The sequence below is a fragment of the Vipera ursinii genome (genome assembly GCF_947247035.1).
Source record: "Vipera ursinii genome assembly, chromosome: 1".
NCBI lineage: Eukaryota > Metazoa > Chordata > Lepidosauria > Squamata > Viperidae > Vipera > Vipera ursinii.
This window is the reverse complement of record NC_139512.1, coordinates 318328519-318349097: the sequence shown is the minus strand read 5'-3', so window position 1 is coordinate 318349097 and position 20579 is coordinate 318328519. Positions and strand designations below refer to the sequence as shown.

Here is a 20579-nt window from a genome sequence, read left to right as displayed (position 1 = left end):
TGTTGTTTGCATCAGTCCTATGTGCACTACAATCCCCAACAGATTACGTCGAAGGAAGTATGGCCTTTGGCAAAAAAAAAAAAAAAGTTTGTTTACCAAATTAGAACCCGCTCATCTCCCTCACAGAGGGATTGTGTTGTACATTTCTGAGTTGTACATAAATGGTTTTTTTGGAATCCAGAGGCTGTTTACCAGTTGTTTTATCCTGAAATTCTATAGCCATCTTAATTCCTTCCAGCTGCATCATTGCAGAATCATAGAATTGAAAAACATCTCAGAGCTCATCTAGTCTAGTCCTCTGTTCAGTGCAGGATGCTTTCCAGACTTAGTTTTATTGTTAGATGACCTTACAAAAAATAAGCAATATTACATATTTTTTAAAAAATCAGATTATTCTTTATATAACATAAAATATATTTTATTATAAAATGCTGCACACGTATATGCTGTTCTAATTCATTTTCCTCCTATATAAATCTCTGAGCTTTCGGGGTAGAGTAGTGCAAAAATATTAATTAAAAATATTTAAATATAGTTCTTTTTTATTCTCTATTACTTCCAATTTTTATATGATATGAGATAGGAAAAAAGAGGAGAGTTCCTTTCCTTCCCTACTTGCCTTGCTGAGAAAGGGGTGGGTTTTTTTGTTTTGTTTTGTTTTACTTTTCTCCCCTGTTGTGGCCCTGGCAAAATCCTTCTTCCCCTTTTGCAGCTCCTATTAACTGTGGGCAAAAACTTTCCTTAGTTCCACTGAAATGGACCGTCAGCGTGGTGGGATGCTTGAGGCTGGGAAATTTCATTTCAAATCACCTTCAGCAATGGAAAGTCAAGAGAGTGAATTGGTGCTAATCCTAATACACAGGCTGCTGTGAAGAAAAATTGGAAAAGAGAGTGCTATTTACTGTGTTTCACCTGGTCCTTGCAGATGAAATGTGGGAAAGAAATCTAACAATTAATTTAAAAAATGAACTATTTCCCCTATGCAATTTATCCTGATTAGAACCAATCCTTCATCGTCATAGAGGGTGAATGAGAGCAATATTCTAATATCTCAGGGGCTGCCACAAAGAAGAGGGAGTCAAGCTATTCTCCAAAGCACCTGAGAGCAGGACAAGAAGCAATGGATGGAAACTAATCAAGGAGAGAAGCAACCTAGAACTAAGGAGAAATTTCCTGACAGTTAGAACAATTAATCAGTGGAACAACCTGCCTCCAGAAGCTGTGAATGCTCCAACACTGGTGGTTTTTAAGAAGAGATTGGACAACATTTGTCTGAAATGGCATGGGGCTTCATGCCTGAGCAGAGAGTTGGGCTAGAAGACCTCTAAGGTCCCTCCCAACTCTGTTATTCTGTTATTCTTATCTGTCTGTTAGTATGTGCTGCTTTTTAAAAGAGAAAGTAGAAGGAGTATAGACAGTTTTTATTTATTTATTTATTTATTATATTTTTATACCGCCCTTCTCCCGAAGGACTCGGGGCGGTGTACAGGGCAATAAATACAAAACAGGATACAAAAGTTAAAAGCGATTAAATAAATGCCCAAGGTTAAAACAATAATTAAAACGTATTTAAAACCCCAACCCTAACCCATCAGACCAGGTCAGACTGCGCAAATAGATACGTTTTTAGATTACGCCGGAAGGAGCGAAGGTCGGGGGCCGTCCGGAGCTCAACCGGCAAGCGGTTCCATAGGTCTGGCGCGCCAACAGAGAACGCTCTCCCCCTGGGGGCCACCAATCGACATTCTTTGATCGGAGGCACCCTGAGGAGGCCCTCTCTGTGGGAGCGCCCTGGGCGGAGGGAAATTGACGCCGGCCACAGGTGTTGCCGTAGGTAATCTGGACCCATGCCATGTAGGGCTTTGTAAGTCATTACTAACACCTTGAATCTCACCCGGAGGGCAACCGGCAGCCAATGCAGCTCATGGAGCAAAGGTGTAGCATGGGAGTATCGGGAAACCCCTAGCACAACTCGCGCGGCTGCATTCTGCACCAGTTGGAGCCTCCGAGTGGACTTCAAGGGCAGCCCCATGTAGAGAGCATTACAGTAGTCTAGACGAGAAGTCATGAGCGCATGAGTGACTGTATGCAAGGCATCCCGGTCTGGATAGGGTCGCAACTGGCGCACCAGGCGAACCTGGGCAAAGGCCCCCCTAGTCACAGCTCTGATATGCTCTTCTAAAGAGAGCTGTGAATCTAGAAGGACCCCCAAGTTGCACACCCTATCTACGGGGGGTAATAGCTCACCCCCCCATGGCCAAAGATGGGATAATCGGAATTTCCCGGGATGCCGGCACGAACAGTCACTCATTCTTGTCAGGGTTGAGTCGAAGCCTGTTCCTTCCCATCCAGACCCGGACCGCCTCCAGGCAGCGGGACATCACGTCGAGGGCATCACTGGGGTGGTTTGGGGTCGAAATAAAAAGCTGGGTATCATTAGCATACTGATGATACCCAACTCCAAAACCACCATGTGTATCTGTAGCTTTGGTTCAAAAGAGGCCATCCCTTCTATTTCTTGTTCTCAAAATAGGAGTATTTAGCCAACAAACTTTGCAAAAGTGTATTGCTGAGGGAAGTACAGTAATTTACATGAAAACACTTCAAAATATTCTGAACATCTCTTAAAAATAATATATCCAATATATGGACTGATTGTATCAGAAATTCTCTGGTGAGGTCATATTAGTAATGATATTCTAGATGTTAGCTGTTTTGACATTTTGACTGCTTAAACCAACACAGTGTTTCTCTCCCTTTTTAATGCACTTTGCTCAAGTTTCTGGAATTGAAAAAGTGGCACAAGACCTCTTTGGATTTATAATGAATTGGCTGTGGTGAATCTTGTTAATATGCAGTGGACAGCCCTGTAGACTGGCAAGCTGCCCTATTGTCCTTGGAAAAGGAGAGCAAGTATTATGCAGGAAAAAAAATGTCCCTGGAAAGTATCCTTTTGTGTCAATTGTTCCCCACAGTATTTTCTAGTCTAGGGAATCAGTATGTCCCCCCCCCCCACCACCACCACTTTTTCTTATACCTATTTTTCATTCTAGTTCCTAACCATGTGGACTCTGTGAAGACTTCTCTGCTATCCATTGTGGGAGTGTTTATAGGGACAGCTGCTTCTATTTGAAATTTCTTTATTGTACTGCTTTGAATTAGCCACCAAGTTGCTAAGGGATAGATTTGTTAGGGGAAAAAATGAAGTCAGAGCCATGGGCATAATTCCAATAGATGTTTTGTCAGCGTTGGTCACTGAGTCTCTGTTGCAAAATGAGGGCAGCCTTTGGGAATAGGTCCAGTTGAATTCTTTTTCATTTGGTGCTGGTATTTTTCGTCTCCTCAGTTTCCATGTGCCTGTCACTTTCAGCTTTTTCTTTTATTGATGTACAGGTAGTCCTAGACTTGCAACTATAATTGATCCAAATTTTTCTGTTGCTAAGCAAGATAGTTGATAAGTGAGTTTTGCCCCAATTTGCAACCTTTCTTCCCAGTTTTTAAGTGAGTTGCTGCAGTTGTTGAGTTAGTAACACTAATTGCTTCCCTATTAACTTGGTTTGTCAGAAGGTCACAAAGGATGATCGAATGACCTCAGGACACTGAAACCATCATAAATACATGCTAATTACCAAGTATGGAACTTTGATCACACGACTGTGGGAATGCTGCAACGGTCTAAGTGTGAAAAATGGTCATAAGTCAATGCTGTTGTAGCTTTAAGCACTCAATAAATGAATGGTTGTAAGTCAAGGACTACCTGTAATTGTTATGCCAAGTCCTCTTTAATTCCCTTGATTTGGCAAGATTTTGAAAAAGTTGTGTGGCAGTCATACCTATTTCTACATAGAGTTTCATGTTGATAATTCCCTTGTGTCATTTTATTAGTTTATGTGTTCTTGGTGTGAACTAAAAAATAAATTACAATCTTCTCCAATATTCTTCCAAGAAAAACCAAATAGATACTCACATCCTGGACAAAGTCTGTAGGATTCTGGAATACAAGTCCCATTAATGAGAAGGTGTCCAACAAATCTGGTATGGAAGAGCATAGGACTGTGATAAGTGGCACTGTGTGTGTTTATGTGTGGGGTTGATGTGATTGGGTTGCTTTGTCCAAAGGCAAAAGGAAATATGCTGCTGAAAATATATATTTGCTATTGATACAAGGAAAGTCAGAACCATGAGCGAAAATGCTAGGACTGAATGCTGAAGTTCTAGAAATCGGTGAACTCCAATGGGTCACTTCAAAACAGAAGAGTATCTACTGTGGATATTAAAATTGTGGAAGCAACAATAAATGTCATGACAAGTGTTAGAGTCAATAAGAGAATTATGTTTAATCCTTTGGATATTACAGTGATTTAGGTCTTTGATCTAACTGCAGGTGAAACTGATGTACAACGGTTCTATGCTCATTTGTGGTATCAAAAGAAAACATAAGTAGTGCTTGATTTGTGACCATAATTGAGCCTAGAATTGCCATCATAAGTTGAGGCATCATATGACTGGATCCATTTTTTGGGCTTTTTTTTCTCCCTGGCAATTGTTAAGCAAAAGTGATGGTTGTTAAACAAATCTGTTATACTCAATGGGCCTTTTTTGCCGGAAACTGTAAGTAGGTGCCAGAAACTGGCAAAAAAGTAAAAAATTGCCATCGTGTAACGGCAGGACACTGTAAATAACCATAAAGGTGAGCCAATACCCAAAATGTGATCACATGCCAAAACTCTGGCATTCATTTCTTAGTGAATGAATTAAGCAAATTCAAAAAGAGTATGAACTCTTTTTTTCCCCAGAATATGAGACTGAAGGACTAACCATCCTCTTCCCAAATAAGGCATTGAAACTTCTGATTGCTTGTCTTTATTTATGTTTTATGTTATTGTTCATGTGCTAAGTCATGTCCGACTCTTTGCGACTCCATGGCCCGTAGCACTGCAGGTTCTTCTTCTTTCTTTGTCTTCCAAAGTTTGTCCAAATTCATGTTCATTGTGTCGTTGACACTAACCAATTAATGTTTTAGATGTTTATTTCCTGGCCCTCTATTGCAGTATCAGGTCCAAGCTAGAACCAGATATTTTAGAACATATATTTATTTATTAGATTTATACATTGCCCATGTCACTATACAAGTGACTCTGGGCAGCTTAATTTGAAATTAAGTGAGCCCTGGAAAATATTGGTATTCAGTAAGTTGCAAGAGTTTATAGAATTCCAGTACAACAAGATTTCATTCATTCATTCATTCATTCATTCACTCATTCAATCAATTTCTTTGGCTGTCCATCTGAGTCAATGACTTTGGGCAACTCTTGATATTGCTCTTGAAATGCTGCTTGCAGTTTGTAAAGAAGAATGGAAAACACAGAAGTGGTCAAAGGGCTAGGAAATTAAAATAGTCCACTACCAAAAATAGAATGCTTAAACTTTTGAATAATTGCATTTACCTCATGCTTAAAGTTTTAGAGTCCAGATTTCACCAATATATCAAGAACTACTGGAGGTATAAGCTGGATTCAAAAGGTGCCGATCACCTAGAATCACATTGCAGACCATCCTATGGGTAATGGAAAAGACAAGAGAATTCCAAAACATACTTCTTTTTGCTTCATCGATTATACTAAAAAGTGGAGTGTTTAGACAACAAAAATTGTAGATTGCATTTTAAGACAAGGATGCATACTGTTACTCATCTGCATACTGAACAATTCATATTCTCACCAAACAGAATAGAATATGGAGTGACTCAGTGGTTCAAAATTAGAAAAGAAACATGTCAGAGATACACAGTGTCATCATATCTATTTAGCTTATATGCAGAACATACCGGCAAAACTGGAGGAGAAAATCGAAAACTGAAATTAAAATTACTGGAAATAGTACTAAGATATATTGTTGATATTATTTGGGTGGCTGTGAGGAAGACTTAAAGAATCTTATAGAAGGTGAAAGATGGATGTGCAAAAGTGCTGTTATGCTCTGTAATGATATTAATTTTTGAAAGCCAATGTTATAACAACTACTAGTGCCAATCCCATGCAAATTAGTGAAGAGGTACTGTGGTAAAACTAATACTCAAAAATCTATGGAGATTATGACTTTAACCATGAAACAAAGATACTGTTACTTGGGATAAAGACTGACAAATCAAGACAAAATATTGAAGATCATAATGCCAACAAGATTATTATTACTATTAACTACATGGTCTTGGTTATAACATACTGTATGTCTGCAAAACCTGGGCAATCAGAAAAGCTAAATGAAGAAAAATCAATGCCTTTGAACTGTGATGCTGAAGAAAACATGAGAACAATTTCCATAGTAAGAAGAATAAACCATTCATTACTGGATACACTAAAATCAGAATAACTCACTAGAAGCACTATTGATGACAAATGATGCTGAAGCAAGCCTTTGGAGATGCTCCTGATGCTTAGAAGAATTGAAGACAATAGGAAAAAAGACTTGCAGAAGACAAAATGGCTAGATATATTCAGTGATATCACAAAGTTGAACTTAGAGGAACTCAAAAAAGTAGTTACTGATGAGTAAGCCTGATGAAATGTTCATTGGTTCACAAAGATCAGAAGTAATTGACTACTCAATATTCTGTAACTAGAATGCCAAGTTTGTGTTTTTGTTTGATTTGTAATACATTTTCAAAAGTATCTGTCTTGGAAGACTTCTTTATGAAGTCTCAATTGAATTTTCAGTAGAAATTTATAAGAAGAATTGATAACATAGTCAACACACTTTCATACTCAGTGACCTGACATGAAGGCCCTGCATTCATACTTTTGCAAAATTCAGTGTAAACTGCTATGTTAGCTTTTTTGTCCAAGGTCCTGGAGTCACTTCTGGACATTTCCAACCAGAGCTGGGAATTTGTGGCTGAGACTCAGGAAACCTAATATCAGTCAGTATAGAGATAATGTTAGATAGTGATCTTGTACAGTTTAAGATAGCTTCCTAGATAGAGTTTGGTCAGCTCTGCTCTTACTATGATGTCAGACGCTGGTTTTGCAATTTGACCTATATAATTCCTTGGAGAATCAATACGAAAATCTTATTCTCTGTGTAGATACTTGGGTTTTTATTTACACTTCTCACAGCTGACAACTCTTATAGCAAAAAGAACTTCAAAATTTATATTGTCTGGGCAATATAGTTCTCTTTTTCCACTATATCTTTTCTATTTTTGGTGTCATTTGATATGAAATTAATTTCTCAGATAAGAGACTGCTTATTAATAATCAGCAAGGAGGAACTTAACACATCATGGCTGAGTCATGTCTGGGATGCTTGCCATTACATTTCTGTTATTTTGATGACTTTCAGTTGGGTGCATGAATTGCCTTTTGAAGCACTGTATTTGAATTTATCTGGAATTCTTTCTATAAAAATCTGCTAATTCATACATGCATCAAATAATGGTATGTTGTTTTAGATAAGAAATAGGGATATGCAAATTTGAACCAACTATAAAGAAAAAATACAGAACATTTTGACCTTTTGGTGAAGGGTATTATTCTTGCCTAATCTTTTCCAAAAATGCTGGTGTATTTAAAAATTCTTTTTAGTAGATTGATTATTGTAAGATTTTAAAATGAAATACAGTTCTTAAAGAGAGTGCAGGAAGATGAGCTCATCTTAAATTACCCTCCCATGCATATTTCGACATTATAACACGAAACACAGGAAAGTCAAGTAGGTAATCAGTTTTCTGATTTCCTTTCCCCCCCCCCAATAGGTAGCACCATATGAGCTTCTTTAAAGGTGGGGTTTCTTAGTGTTGAATAAATAAGGTAATGTAGAGTAGGCAATTCTGGATTATAGAATATGTAATACCTGAACTCTGGCTGTATGCTATAGAAATTGTAGTTCAAAACATCTGGAAGGTACTAGATTTTTATCCTTAATTTAGAAACTCAAATGTCCACATTGAATATTTGCTGCAGAAAAAAGAGGGTGTAAGTTGAATAAATAAATCCAGAGCATGCTTTGAAATAATTTTGTTTTTATTATCTGTAGTGACAGGAAATCAAACCTTATTAAATGTAACGTGACTGAATATAACCAGAATTCCAAATTAATTAGCACATTTCTCATGTGTTGTGGGCACACCTTGATAAACATCATATAATGGAACTACATGTAATAAATATAATGTCATGGGTCCGATAAATGAGACAGTTCAAACAAATTTCAAGCATTGTTTATCTGCAAACATTGACGTATAATTTCACTGATCATTTTTATAAAAGTATTGTTTTGAGACTAGTACGCTTCTTGTTTGTATAAATTGCTCTTTGCTGTACAAGAAAAAGCAAAGGCATTAGTCTTAATACTATTCTTTCCAATTTATTCCCTCATATATTTTAGAATGTATGTATTTTACTTTCAAGAGATCAATAGGCCAAGTAAATGGTATTTTTGATGAGACTGCTAACTTTAATAAGCATCTCTCATCTTCATTGATAGGAGTAAGTACAGATGCAGATGTTCAAGCAAGGTACATAGTATCACCTTAGACTTGGAAGCAAGTATCACACCAGGCTGCAGCAGAAGGAAAGATGGATATAGGTCTTGTCTGTTGGCTCTGCTGAGAGAACAGTTTCATTTACTGTACTTCTTTTCTATATTGTTTCTATATAGTAGTAACTGTGAGGGATCTCTGGTCCTAGTGGACAATCACTTAAATATGAGCCAGCAGTGTGCTGCAGCTGCCAAAAAAGCCAAAACAGTGGTAGGCTGCATTAACCAAGGAATAGAATCAAGATCACGTAAAGTATTAATACCACTTTACAATGCCTTGGTAAGGCCACACTTGGAATACTGCATCCAGTTTTAGTCATCACAATGTAAAAAAGATGTTGAGACTCTAGAAAGAGTACAGAGAAGAGCAACAAAGATGATTGGGGGACTGGAGGCTAAAACATATAAGGAATGGTTGCTGGAATTGGGTATCTCTAGTTTAATAAAGAGGAGGACGAGGGGGGACATGAGAGCAGTGTTCCAATATCTCAGGGGCTGCCACAAAGAAGAGGGAGCCAAGCTATTCTCCAAAGCTCCTGAAGACAGGACAAGAAGCAACGGATGGAAACTAACCAAAGAGAGAAGCAACCTAGAAATAAGGAGAAACTTCCTGACAGTTAGAACAATTAACCAGTGGAACCACTTGCTTCCAGAAGTGGTGAATGCTCCAACACTGGAAATTTTTAAGAAGAGACTGGACAGCCATTTGTCCGAAATGGTATAGGGTTTCCTGCCTGAGTAGGGGGTTGGACTAGATGACCTCCAAGGTCCCTCCCAACTTTATTATTATTATTGTTGCTATTGTTGTTAGCAATGAAACTAGAAAGCTTCAAATTAACCATTGTTTCCCATTTTATCTAAACTATAAGGCTATGTTTACTAGCATTGGATCATACTATTTTATTAAACCAACTTCAAATTCTATGTTACTGCCTTCCTTTGTTCCCAAGCTGGTACTGTAACTATATTTTTTTGTTTGTTTGAGCAGGATAAGAATCAGTGCTTAATTAAATCACATACAGATAGTCTTTGGTTAATGACTGGTCAAAGTTTCTACAACATTGAACAACTAGTATTTATAGTCCAATGCCTGTAAAGTTAATTTTGCAGCTCTCTTGCAGTCATATTAGTCAAATGTCAGAATTTGGGCCTCTACTTCAGATCCAGTGCTGGTTGTGCCACCATTTTGATTTAGGAGTGCTACCTCAGTCATTGTGTCACAGCCAGCCATTACAATTCCACAGTGCCAGCCCAAGTCAACTCTGCTGCCCTGCACTTTGCCAGCCCATCCTCCCTAAATGACCTTCAACTGTTTGTTCTTCTCTTTGCTGATAAGGTGCACCTGGCCCAGCCCTATGAAAGACAATTGCTGGCCACACCAGGCCTTCTGCTGTTCCCCATATTATACACCCATGCAGCCTTTGTGATGCTTTGAAGGCCTCAGAAACCTCGTGAAGCACCACAAAGAGGCGGTACACAATTTGGAGAAGTACATGCAGCTTGGAGAAGAGCACCCACAGCCTTGGTGAAGGTCTGTTGGGGTGGCAGGGCCAGTGGAGTGCAGAGCAGCAAAAGTGGCTAAGCTTTGCTCTGGGATGGCTGGCTTGAGGTGGCACTCTTTGGTAGCATTGGAATTGAAATAAAGGCCTCAGGATGGCAGCAAATGGCTGAGATTGCTGAAAGCTCTGGACCTCTGCCTCAGCCCCAGTGCTGCTGCCATTGCCACCAAGGAGTGCTGCTATGTAGGGTGGCCAAAAGGGCAGAGATGAGGGGGGAGTTCAAAAGGTGGCAGTCTCCTACCTTATTAGGCTCAGGGCTGGGACAGATGAAGCTAGGAATGGCTTGGATTAGGATTGGTCCTCACCTAACAACTGCTCACGTTTGATTAATTATGGCAAGAGAGACTGTAATTATGGCAAGAGAGACTGCCAGGATTGCTCTTGTTATGTGGTGTGATCACGTGATGTTGTGCTTTATGACCACATTGCTTAGCAACTGAAATTTTGGTCCTAATCACCGTTGTTAGCTGAGGACTGCGTGAATAGAAGAAAAAGAAAGGTGATTTTCATGTGAAAAGCAGTGGTCAGACGGATTTTACTACAAATCACAGATTCTTTGATTGACCCTAGACCAGGGGTGTGAAACTGCTGGCCTGCGGGCTGGACGCATTATGTGGAAGCTGCGCCCACCCCATTGCCGGCAATGGCAAAACCGTCCCGATATGTTGTGTGACGTCACGTGTTTGACGTCTGCCCTAGACTGTTCCTACATTTTTCACATATGTCTATCTACGTGAGTTGTAGTTTTGTACATCTCACAATTGCAGTATAAAACAAGTAAGCTGGGAAATTTGTCTTTGATTTAGAATCTTTCTAGTATGATTGCTTGAACTATGAAAAGAGAAATGAATACATATATAAACAGAAGACATACTTAATAAGACATACTTAATACTATCTGGACTGGGCCTCTGAGCAGTGTTGCCATCTAGATAGGAATAATACTGAGCCCTTTTGGGGGTTGGTAAAATTAGTACTGTATTGTAGGCACTGTATATATCTAAAATTAAAACAACTCCAAAGTTGAGCTGACCTCTCCTCAAAGAAGAATACATAAGATACATAAGAATACAATCCAGCCGAAGCCACCTTTTAGTAAATATGTGTGTGAGAGACACAGCTACACTATATATGTGCTTATAAATGTATTTTTCTATATATCTGCTAGAAACTACATTAAAAACTGGCAGCGCTAGGCAAAAAGCCCCTGCTAGTTAAATTTAGTTATCGATATGCTGCAATTCAGTAACACAATATAACAATAACACAAATCAAATATACAGCACCAGGGAATTATGGGTTAACTGTCAGTTTATGGGGTGGATCACAGCTCTCAAATCAAACTTGAAGTGGTTCCCTGTGGAAACCAGCTCTTAAAGGCTTTTCCAAATGCCAACAGGGCCGATGCTGATGTAATCTTAGGGAATGCTGTTACACAGAAGGAGATAATAATTGAGAGACACATCTTCACGTCTGCAGAAGTTAATGCTCTCTTAGAGGGACCTGAGCCCTCCCTTCCAGATTTATTTTATCAGCAATGGGTGTTTCTGAAAGGCACTACTCCATACTGCGTGAGGGCCTTCCAGTGGATCATTCTCCAGGAGATTTAATTCCAGGCTTTGAACCCCAAGTGGCTACTCCTGGATGTTCCACAAAGTAAATAGTTTTGAAATCGTAGTGATATAATTTGGATATTTTTTTTAAAAAATGTACAGGTTAAAGAAAGCCTGCATTCTGTGTTTTTCTTCAGATCCAGCAGCAACAGCAGCAGCAGCAGCAGCAGCAGACCTCAAATAAGCGTCCCAGCAACAGTACCCCTCCACCGACCCAGCTGAATAAGATCAAGTACTCGGGGGGACCCCAGATTGTAAAGAAAGAACGACGGCAAAGTTCCTCTCGTTTCAACTTAAGCAAAAACCGGGAGCTTCAGAAGCTTCCTGCCCTTAAAGGTGAGAACAGATCTTCTGGGCAATGGCAATGGGTTGTTAGGAAGATTTCAGCAGAGAGACAAACGGCTTTAACAGCCATGCTAATTTGAGTGGTTGCAGTAAGAAAGGGAAATACCTCTTAAGTCTGGCAAGATACCACATTGCATTAAATTTTCCAGGGATCTCTCATTTAGAGGATATAAATAATTGTAGTTATTCTCTCATGAGAATAAGGAATTTACAAGGAGGGCATGGATGAGACAATCGGTCACAAAGCTGATGTTATGAAGTTGTTAAGATAAGTTTTAAGGTTTAAATCCCCAGTCAGTAATGCAGCTCATTGCATGATTTGGGGTCAGACATTCTTAGTCCATTGTTTTCACAAAGTTATGAGGATAAAATGAGGGGAATTTCCTATATGGATCACTTCAAGGTCATAGGGAAAAGGATGGTCATAAATAGACTATATTATGGATTAGCCAGATTCCATACTCAGCACTGGTTGCTTCCATATATTTGCTGAGAAATAAAGTAGTAAAGTGTGTGAAAGATTTGGATGTCAGAGACATTTTGTCTTGGGAAATCCCTGGAAATCTCTATGCAGAAGATACTAGGACCTTGAATGGAGATGTCTTATGCCTGGGATGTCATACGGGTTTTGTATTTGCAGGGCATCATATTCCCAAACAGGAGACAGACTGTAATGCCTAGTTGTATAAAAGTGACTAAATACTTCTAAGAGGTAGACCACATAGCTCACAGGAACTTCATAAAGATTGCTTAGTATTTTGTGTGAGCTCTTAGTGCGGAAGTTCTGTATCTTCTGCAAGTATAATTTCCTTGCCATGAGTTCATTTGGTTTATCTGAAAGATCATTTTCACAACCTGAATACTGAGTCCATGCCAGTGTTATCTGATGATTGTGAAAGAAATCACAAATAGTACTGCTTTAATTATTTACTAAGATTTAAGGTATGGTTCTGAAGGAAACACGGAAGATTTAAGGTGTGGTTCTGAAGGAAATTCATGGAGGATAGGGAAATGAATTGAAAGAGAACTATTGAAAAAATTGTTGATTAGACAGATGGACAGTTGAACTGACTTGAGAGAACACCTCTTTTGATGAGAAATAGCACAGATAAGTGATACATTTATTATTTGAAGCATTACAATTGTTTTAGTTGCTCTTGCTACTGTTAGCTTATATTTCATGGCTGTTTAGCCTATTTTTTCAAGACTATTTATTTCTCTGTTAGATAAGAGAGGAGCTGGGTGTAGGAGACAAAACTTAAATTCCCACACGGTTGATAACTGAAGAGCAATATGAACATCTTATCTATTACAACAGTATTGTCAGTGAGCCTATGGAAAACAGAAGAGACCTTATAATGGTACAAGGAAGGAGGAAAAAAGCTGGTGTGTGGTCTGTTTGGATATTGGAACATCAACATACTTAGAGCAGAAAGGAAATATTTTTGCCTTTTATCTTCTCCCTCAGATGCTCCTCCTCATGAACGGGAAGACCTCTTCATACAGAAGTTACGACAGTGCTGTGTCCTCTTTGACTTTGTTTCTGATCCACTCAGTGACTTGAAATTCAAAGAGGTCAAACGAGCAGGACTCAATGAAATGGTGGAATATATTACTCATAATCGGGATGTTGTCACAGAAGCTATTTATCCTGAAGCAGTTATCATGGTACATATTGATCTACTTCTGGCTGCTACTCCTAGTAAAGCAGCTTAAAAGAGGGATGGGCAACTTTTTTTCAACTTGAGGATACCACTGTGCTTTCTGATTTAAGGCACCTAAACAGATAAAACAGATGCAATAAAAGATGATAAGGGACCAAAAACTAAGACTTATAAGAACAAGCTAAGGGAACTGGATAGCTAAGTTTTGAGAACAAATATAATAGCATGTAATAATAACTTGGGAATCTAAAAATACTTGGCAAGTTCTTGAAGGACTGTTACCCAGAAAGAGGCCAAATCTGTTCATCCCAAACCACAGGACAAGATCTTGAATTACAGGAAGGTGGTTATCAGTTGAAAAATAAGAAATTCTTAACAGTAATAACAATTCAACATGAGAAGTAGTGAACTACCGTTTTCTTGATGTGTTCAAGCAGAAGCTAAGCAGAACTTTTGTTGGGAAGCTTTAATTTGGATTTCTATGGTAAAAGGGAAGATATTGATGGCATAATGGCCCTCTCCTGTTTTAATTCTGTGAGGTCCAAAAACTTATGTTCTGGTGGTTCATTTTAGCTCTTTTTATCTGGCTTTTTGAAGTGTGAAAAGAAAATAACCCCCCTTTCCACTTCTGACTTCTGGGCAGGGAGGTATGAAATGGTATTGCAGCTAAGTTTGGTTGAATGAAGTTATAGTGCTTCTTTGATGCTGTTTCTTATAATAGTTGTCAGGTACTTCTGAAATAAGAAATTCTGAGCATTAGAAAATTCTCTATTTGGCATAGAGCATCATACAGATGGTCCTCAAATTACAGTCATTTGCTTAGCGCCCATTTGAAATGACAACAGCGCTCAAAAAAGTGACTTACAACCAGTCCTCTCACTTCCAACCATCACATTTCCGCAGTCACCTGATCAACATTTGAGTGCTTGGCAATTGGTATGTACTTATTATGGTTGCAATACCCCAGGGTCATGTGATCGCCATTTGCAACCTTCTCAGCCTGCTTTGGACCAGCAAAGTCAATGGGGAAAGCCAGCTTTGCTTAAGGACTGCCTGATTCAATTAACAACTGCAGTGATTTATTTAATAATCATGTCCTAAAAGATCATAAAATCAGGTGTCACTCGCTTAACTGCCTTGCTTAGCAACGGAAATTCTGGTCCCGATAGTGATCATAAGTTGAGAACTATCTGTATTCTGCTATATGTCAGTGAGAAATCATCGTATTGGGCAGAAGAATGGACAATTTATGGTATCGGTAGTGGGACAGATTTTAGGAAATCAGTGCAGTAAATAATTTTAGCCTCTTCAGTTTAAACCTCACTGAAGGGTTGTCTTTTAGGCCAAAGTCTCTCAACTTGGCAACTTGAAGATATGTGGGCTTCACCTCCCAGAATTCCCTGGCCAGCTATATTGGCTGGAGAATTCTGGGAGTCCACACACCTTCAAGTTGACATGGTTGAGAAACCCTGTTTTAGATATTAATGGATGCTACTTCTGTTCACTTGACTGGATTTTTTTAAATTTTTATTCTTACTCAGATGATGTCACTACTTCCAATGGTCAAACTTAGCAATGTTGAAAAACTGCAAAATGCCAGGGAGAAACAACTTGGATAGCAGGCAACTCCAAATGGCTTGATGTGCTTTAGTAGCGTGAGAGATGGGTACACAGTAAGGCTTAAAAATAAATAGCAGTAAATCATGGAACACTGAGAAGAATGTCTCTCATTATAGACTTAGAAGTTTTTTGTATTTTTAATCAAGCTTTCTCCTTCCTGGAACTGGGGAGAGTGTGTGCCTCTGGAGAAAATTAATATTTGGTTAGCAATTTCCTAATAAGGGATTGCACTGAGTCATTGAGTCAGTCTGCAGAAACATCTCAATTTTATTGTCACATTTCTCAGTTTTCAGTGAATCTCTTCCGGACACTTCCACCATCATCTAATCCTACAGGAGCAGAATTTGATCCTGAAGAAGATGAACCTACGCTAGAAGCTGCTTGGCCTCATCTCCAGGTATTAAAATAGTTTTTTTGCTATGTTACTGTCCCTTTTTTTCTCCTAATAGAAATGTATAAGCAACAACTTGAGCTAGAAATTTGATGTTTAGAAAAGTTGCTAGCTCATATGAATTTAAACCACAATGGTCAATCTGAAGATTGCCTCATTGCTGGCCTTCTACCCAAGTGTTTTGGCCTTTTTGCCCAGGAACGGCCAAGTTTTTCAATACGTGTATGCCCATTTATTTGAGATTAGCTGTTAGCTTACAAAAAGTTATTCACCTTACTTTAGACCTATCTGCTTCTTGGATCAGTTGAGAACTAGCTTAGATAAGAAACTATGCAGTTTTATTCCGTCAGATGTGGTGTAGCATCAATTTAGTTCTAAAAGGAGAGGATAGACCGTGTTACAATCAATATGGAAGATAGACCATGTCACAATCAATATTATTTGTTGGATTTATAAAGCTGCCAAATCAAGGCACTCTGGGGAACATGCAGAATTTAAAAAGTGTATTTGCATACTTTTAGCAGCAAACATATATTTTATTAGGAGTATATCTTAAAGAAAGAATAAAAATCCTTCATTATATTTGTTAAAGAGAACCAGACCACTGTATAAAAATGCAACTAAAAATTAAACATATTATACAATGTATGGGAGGAAAAATACAGATAAATCTTAGCTCCCCAGCCAGGATCACAAATTATAAAGATGCTAAAGAAATTGCAAGTTATAATACATATTGTAAGGATGTTCCTGCCTTTTTTATGGCTCATGAAGATACATTCTAATAATAATTGCTGAAAATTGTTGGCATCATTTTTAGTACTTAATAATGAATCAACTGAATTTACTCAGACATACTGAGGGGAAAAAAGGGATGCCCTGCCCATGGATGTGATTCAGCTTTACTAATTTGTACTAAATCACCCAACCCACTGCAGTTCCCTCCCCACCCAAAAATTCCTCAGACCTGCTTGGGGGAGTGGAGAAAATACTTTAATAATTGTCATAAGAACTAGTCACTCAGTACTTTTGTCCTGTACTTTTGGCTATTTAGGGAGGTAGAACTGTGATTGTCACAAAAACTGGTCAAGCTATACATAGGTTTTTTCTTCTAAAAAGATAAAGTTTTTCTAGGGTGTAATTTAGTCTGGAAAGTGTAAATTAGTTCCGAAAGGAGAATCGTGACTCCATAATGGATTAATGTTGTATACTTACATCTTCAGCCTAAATCAAGAGACCTTCTTAAGCACACACCACTTAGGCATTTGTTCAGGGAAGGGTTTCCATTTTCAGATGCAATTATCTTTGTACTATGGAAACACAACTCTCAGGGCTTCTACTAGAGACAATGAATATCCATTGATATGAGGTAGAATACGACTTTTATACTGAATCCAAAATTCTGTCAGATACTCTTGGGTGGGTCCTAGTACCTGAACTTTGATTTTGATATCTCATTTGCTAACTGAAAAATTGATGACAAGCAGCAAATCCCCAAGCTGCCTTAATCTGATTTACAAAGCAAGGATGGAGAGATGGTTAATACTTAGATGGGAGACCACCAGGAAATCTCAAGGCTAGTCTGGAAAGTTGAGAAAATATCCTAGAAAATAGCAAATCTCTTCAAGAAAACAAAACAAATGCCTCTGTGAAGTACACATGAATCAATCTCACGTCATACTTGACATGAAAAAGATATTGTAAAAATCCCTTTTGTGTCTCATTCCTTTTTAGCTGGTATATGAATTCTTTCTGAGGTTCTTAGAGTCTCCAGACTTTCAACCAAACATAGCCAAGAAATATATTGACCAGAAGTTTGTATTGTCAGTAAGTAATCATCATTTCCTTGTTCCTTTTTAACTCCAATTTATTTTGCACCACAGTTGAAATAGAAGTGGTGAGGAGAGTGCAGAGAAGCAGGCAGAAACTCTCTTGGGAATCCTATAGCAGATAATTTTGTAGCTACCGATCCTATAGCAGATAATTTTTGGATTATACGGCTGAGTTGCTTATTTTTCAGTTTAGCAATAATGGATATAAAAATGTAGGTCCTCCATGATTATTTTCTTTTGTTCTTTGTTTTACAAGTAATTTACCTTGATAGTGATATGTATTGTTTCCTAATTATTTTTGTTGTTGCACAGTCAACTAAATGTTTAGACTGGATTGCTCATTTTTATCCACTTATTAAGTCCTTCCCAAGAACCTGGGATAGGCAGATATTGTTGCTTGATTTTCTAATTATAATTGGTGTATCATTATTATTATTTAATTAAACTTGTATGCTGCCTTAAGTTGTTTATGACAAAGAAATTACAATAAAACCAATACAAGTTTAAAAGGTTATAATTTTTCTTGTTAAATGAACTCTCTCCCAACATAACATGATTCAGTGTATTTTAAATTTTACCCAAACTGGGAAAAATGGTTTAAATTAATGAAATAATTACCAACAAAATATGTGTACTTATTTAAAAAATCTGTGAAAATATAACTATAAATTCATTTGTCTTTCCAGAGGGCAAGTGAATGCAGATTGCCTGTGAGAATACAATTGTGAAATTATATAAAAATATAGTTATATAAAAAAACTTTTCTTAATTGTTTGAGCTGTTTGTGAATGAAAATATCTGAATTTTGATCTGTAGGGTTCTTTATTGTTTTAACGTTTTCCTGTTTTATATGGTTTTTTTAATTGTATGACTGTAAGCCACTTAGAGTCATCTCGGTGAGATGGGTGGCAAGTCTAATAAAAAATAAATAATAAAAAATAGATGATTATCTTGTCATAAGAAAAGGACAAAGGAAGCTAGAGATACAAGACATTTGTTGATGTATTTCTCAATTTGTGATCCATAAGAGTTTTAAGTAAAGTTACTTCATAAGAGTTGCAGTGTGTACACTATTGGAGTCTTTTGAAAAGTTTCACAGCTAGTTTTCTGGATAGTTTACGAAACTTCATGGGGCTAAAGAAGTTGCTGCCTCCTTACGTTGGCACCTTTCAGCTGTGTTTATCTTTGGATTGTTAACCCAGCACAAGATGAGTAGTCTGGAGTAGGCTGGGATAATGGATTTTATTCAATCCTCCTTTTGCAGTTGCTGGACTTATTTGATAGTGAAGATCCCAGAGAACGAGACTTTCTGAAGACAATTTTGCATAGGATTTATGGGAAGTTTTTGGGCCTACGTGCATATATAAGGAGGCAAATAAACAACATATTTTATAGGTAAGTAGTAATAATAGATAATCATTTACTTACTAATTAGATTAAACATCTATCTAGAATGAGAGGGTGAGTTAAATTTATTTGGGATCCTTTTTAATTAGCTCCATAAGTTAAATGAGAAGGTAAAAACCTGTTGAATAAGCTGACCTTTGGTAGGGATAATCAAACTGAAATTCCCATAGCCCTGTGCTATTGGTTATTCTGGCTGTATTGGGGGATGAAGGAATAAGTTACTTATGCCTAGAGAAATGTGGCAATATAATTTTTAAATAGAATTTTTTTAAAAAACATACTGACACCCGCCAGGAATGATGTAGTCTAGTTTGTGGGAATTGGTTGGGGCAGTGTAATTTTAAATTGGATACAGAATCATATACCAAATAAGTCTTTCATCTTGAGGTAACATTTGCTTTTGTTGTCTATTTATATACTGCATTTCTGTTCAAAAGATAGCTTCTCATCCTTATGTGAGATTTTACCGATTTTCAATCATCAACTTTCAGTTATAGGAGTAACCGAGCTCTTGAACCATCTTATGGGATCATATGATAGGACCCTAAAGTTGTTCACCTATATTCCTGTAAGAGCAGATAAGTGAAAAAAGTGTCACTTACTTCACTTACTGTATGAAGCATCTTCTTAGAAAAATCTCTAAGTCACAGCTTCAAATAAAAAATCTTCAAATAGTTGGGCAGAACTTGACACAAGAGTGAGGAGCGGAGCTAGATTTTATTAGAGTTCAGCTTTTCAAAGTTCAGTGCATTTTCCATCGCTCCACCTGGTTCTTTTTGCCCCTTTTAAGATCCTGTCTCTGGGTCTTCTAGTCTTAATTCCTTGTCTAAACATAAACACGTCCTTATATATCTCTGCATTGGAAACATAAGGAAGTCAGCAGATGTATGCACGTGTATTTATGTAATTTGGGTTTTCTGCACTAGAAAATGAGAATCATATCTACTGTATCTCCCTGAAACCTGCTTCTTAGTAGCCTAACACATGCCTCCTCTATATTCCAGGTTTATTTATGAGACAGAACATCACAATGGGATTGCAGAATTGCTAGAGATTTTAGGAAGGTAAGATAACTCTGTGTTACCCTATTTTTTATCAGTACTTTCTGTTTTTCATGCTGCAAGAGTCTCTCCCTCCTGCACACCATGAATAATGCCCGGAATTCTTGGGCAATTGTGTATATATTTTCTATAGGATACCCTAATGATGAGGCAAGAGCATGGTGGGAGTTGGGAACAGTTGCTAATAGGTACATATACACAGTTGCACACAAGCCCTTGATATTCATGATTCTTTCCTTTCTCAGTATAATCAATGGATTTGCTTTGCCCTTGAAAGAAGAGCACAAAATGTTCCTCATCCGGGTCTTGTTACCATTACACAAAGTGAAATCTTTGAGTGTCTATCACCCTCAGGTAAGACATTCATTCTGATCATATGCAGTACATTCTGTAAGTGCTCTGAAATGACAGATAGATTTGGTCCTGTTTGCCTGTCTTTAAGTTTTGGAAGCATTGTTTCTAAACTTTTTGGGCTTTCTGTAAAGTAGCAGTTTGAACTTTGTCCAGAACATCTGCTTTTGTTTTGGAAAAACAAAACAAAAGAACTTC

At 37.8% G+C, this 20579-nt stretch overlaps 1 protein-coding gene across 2 annotated transcripts in view; it reads left to right on the top strand.

Annotated features, from left to right (window-relative positions):
* PPP2R5D (protein phosphatase 2 regulatory subunit B'delta) overlaps nt 1–20579 on the top strand; it is a 55618-nt gene that overhangs the window by 8080 nt on the left and 26959 nt on the right. For both annotated transcript variants that reach the window (XM_083350030.1, XM_083350031.1), the window contains exons 3-9: nt 11848–12046; nt 13524–13723; nt 15626–15736; nt 17465–17557; nt 18827–18957; nt 19974–20033; nt 20276–20384. In XM_083350030.1, coding sequence (XP_083206156.1) covers nt 11848–12046; nt 13524–13723; nt 15626–15736; nt 17465–17557; nt 18827–18957; nt 19974–20033; nt 20276–20384 — 903 coding nt within the window. The remainder of the gene's footprint in view (nt 1–11847; nt 12047–13523; nt 13724–15625; nt 15737–17464; nt 17558–18826; nt 18958–19973; nt 20034–20275; nt 20385–20579) is intronic.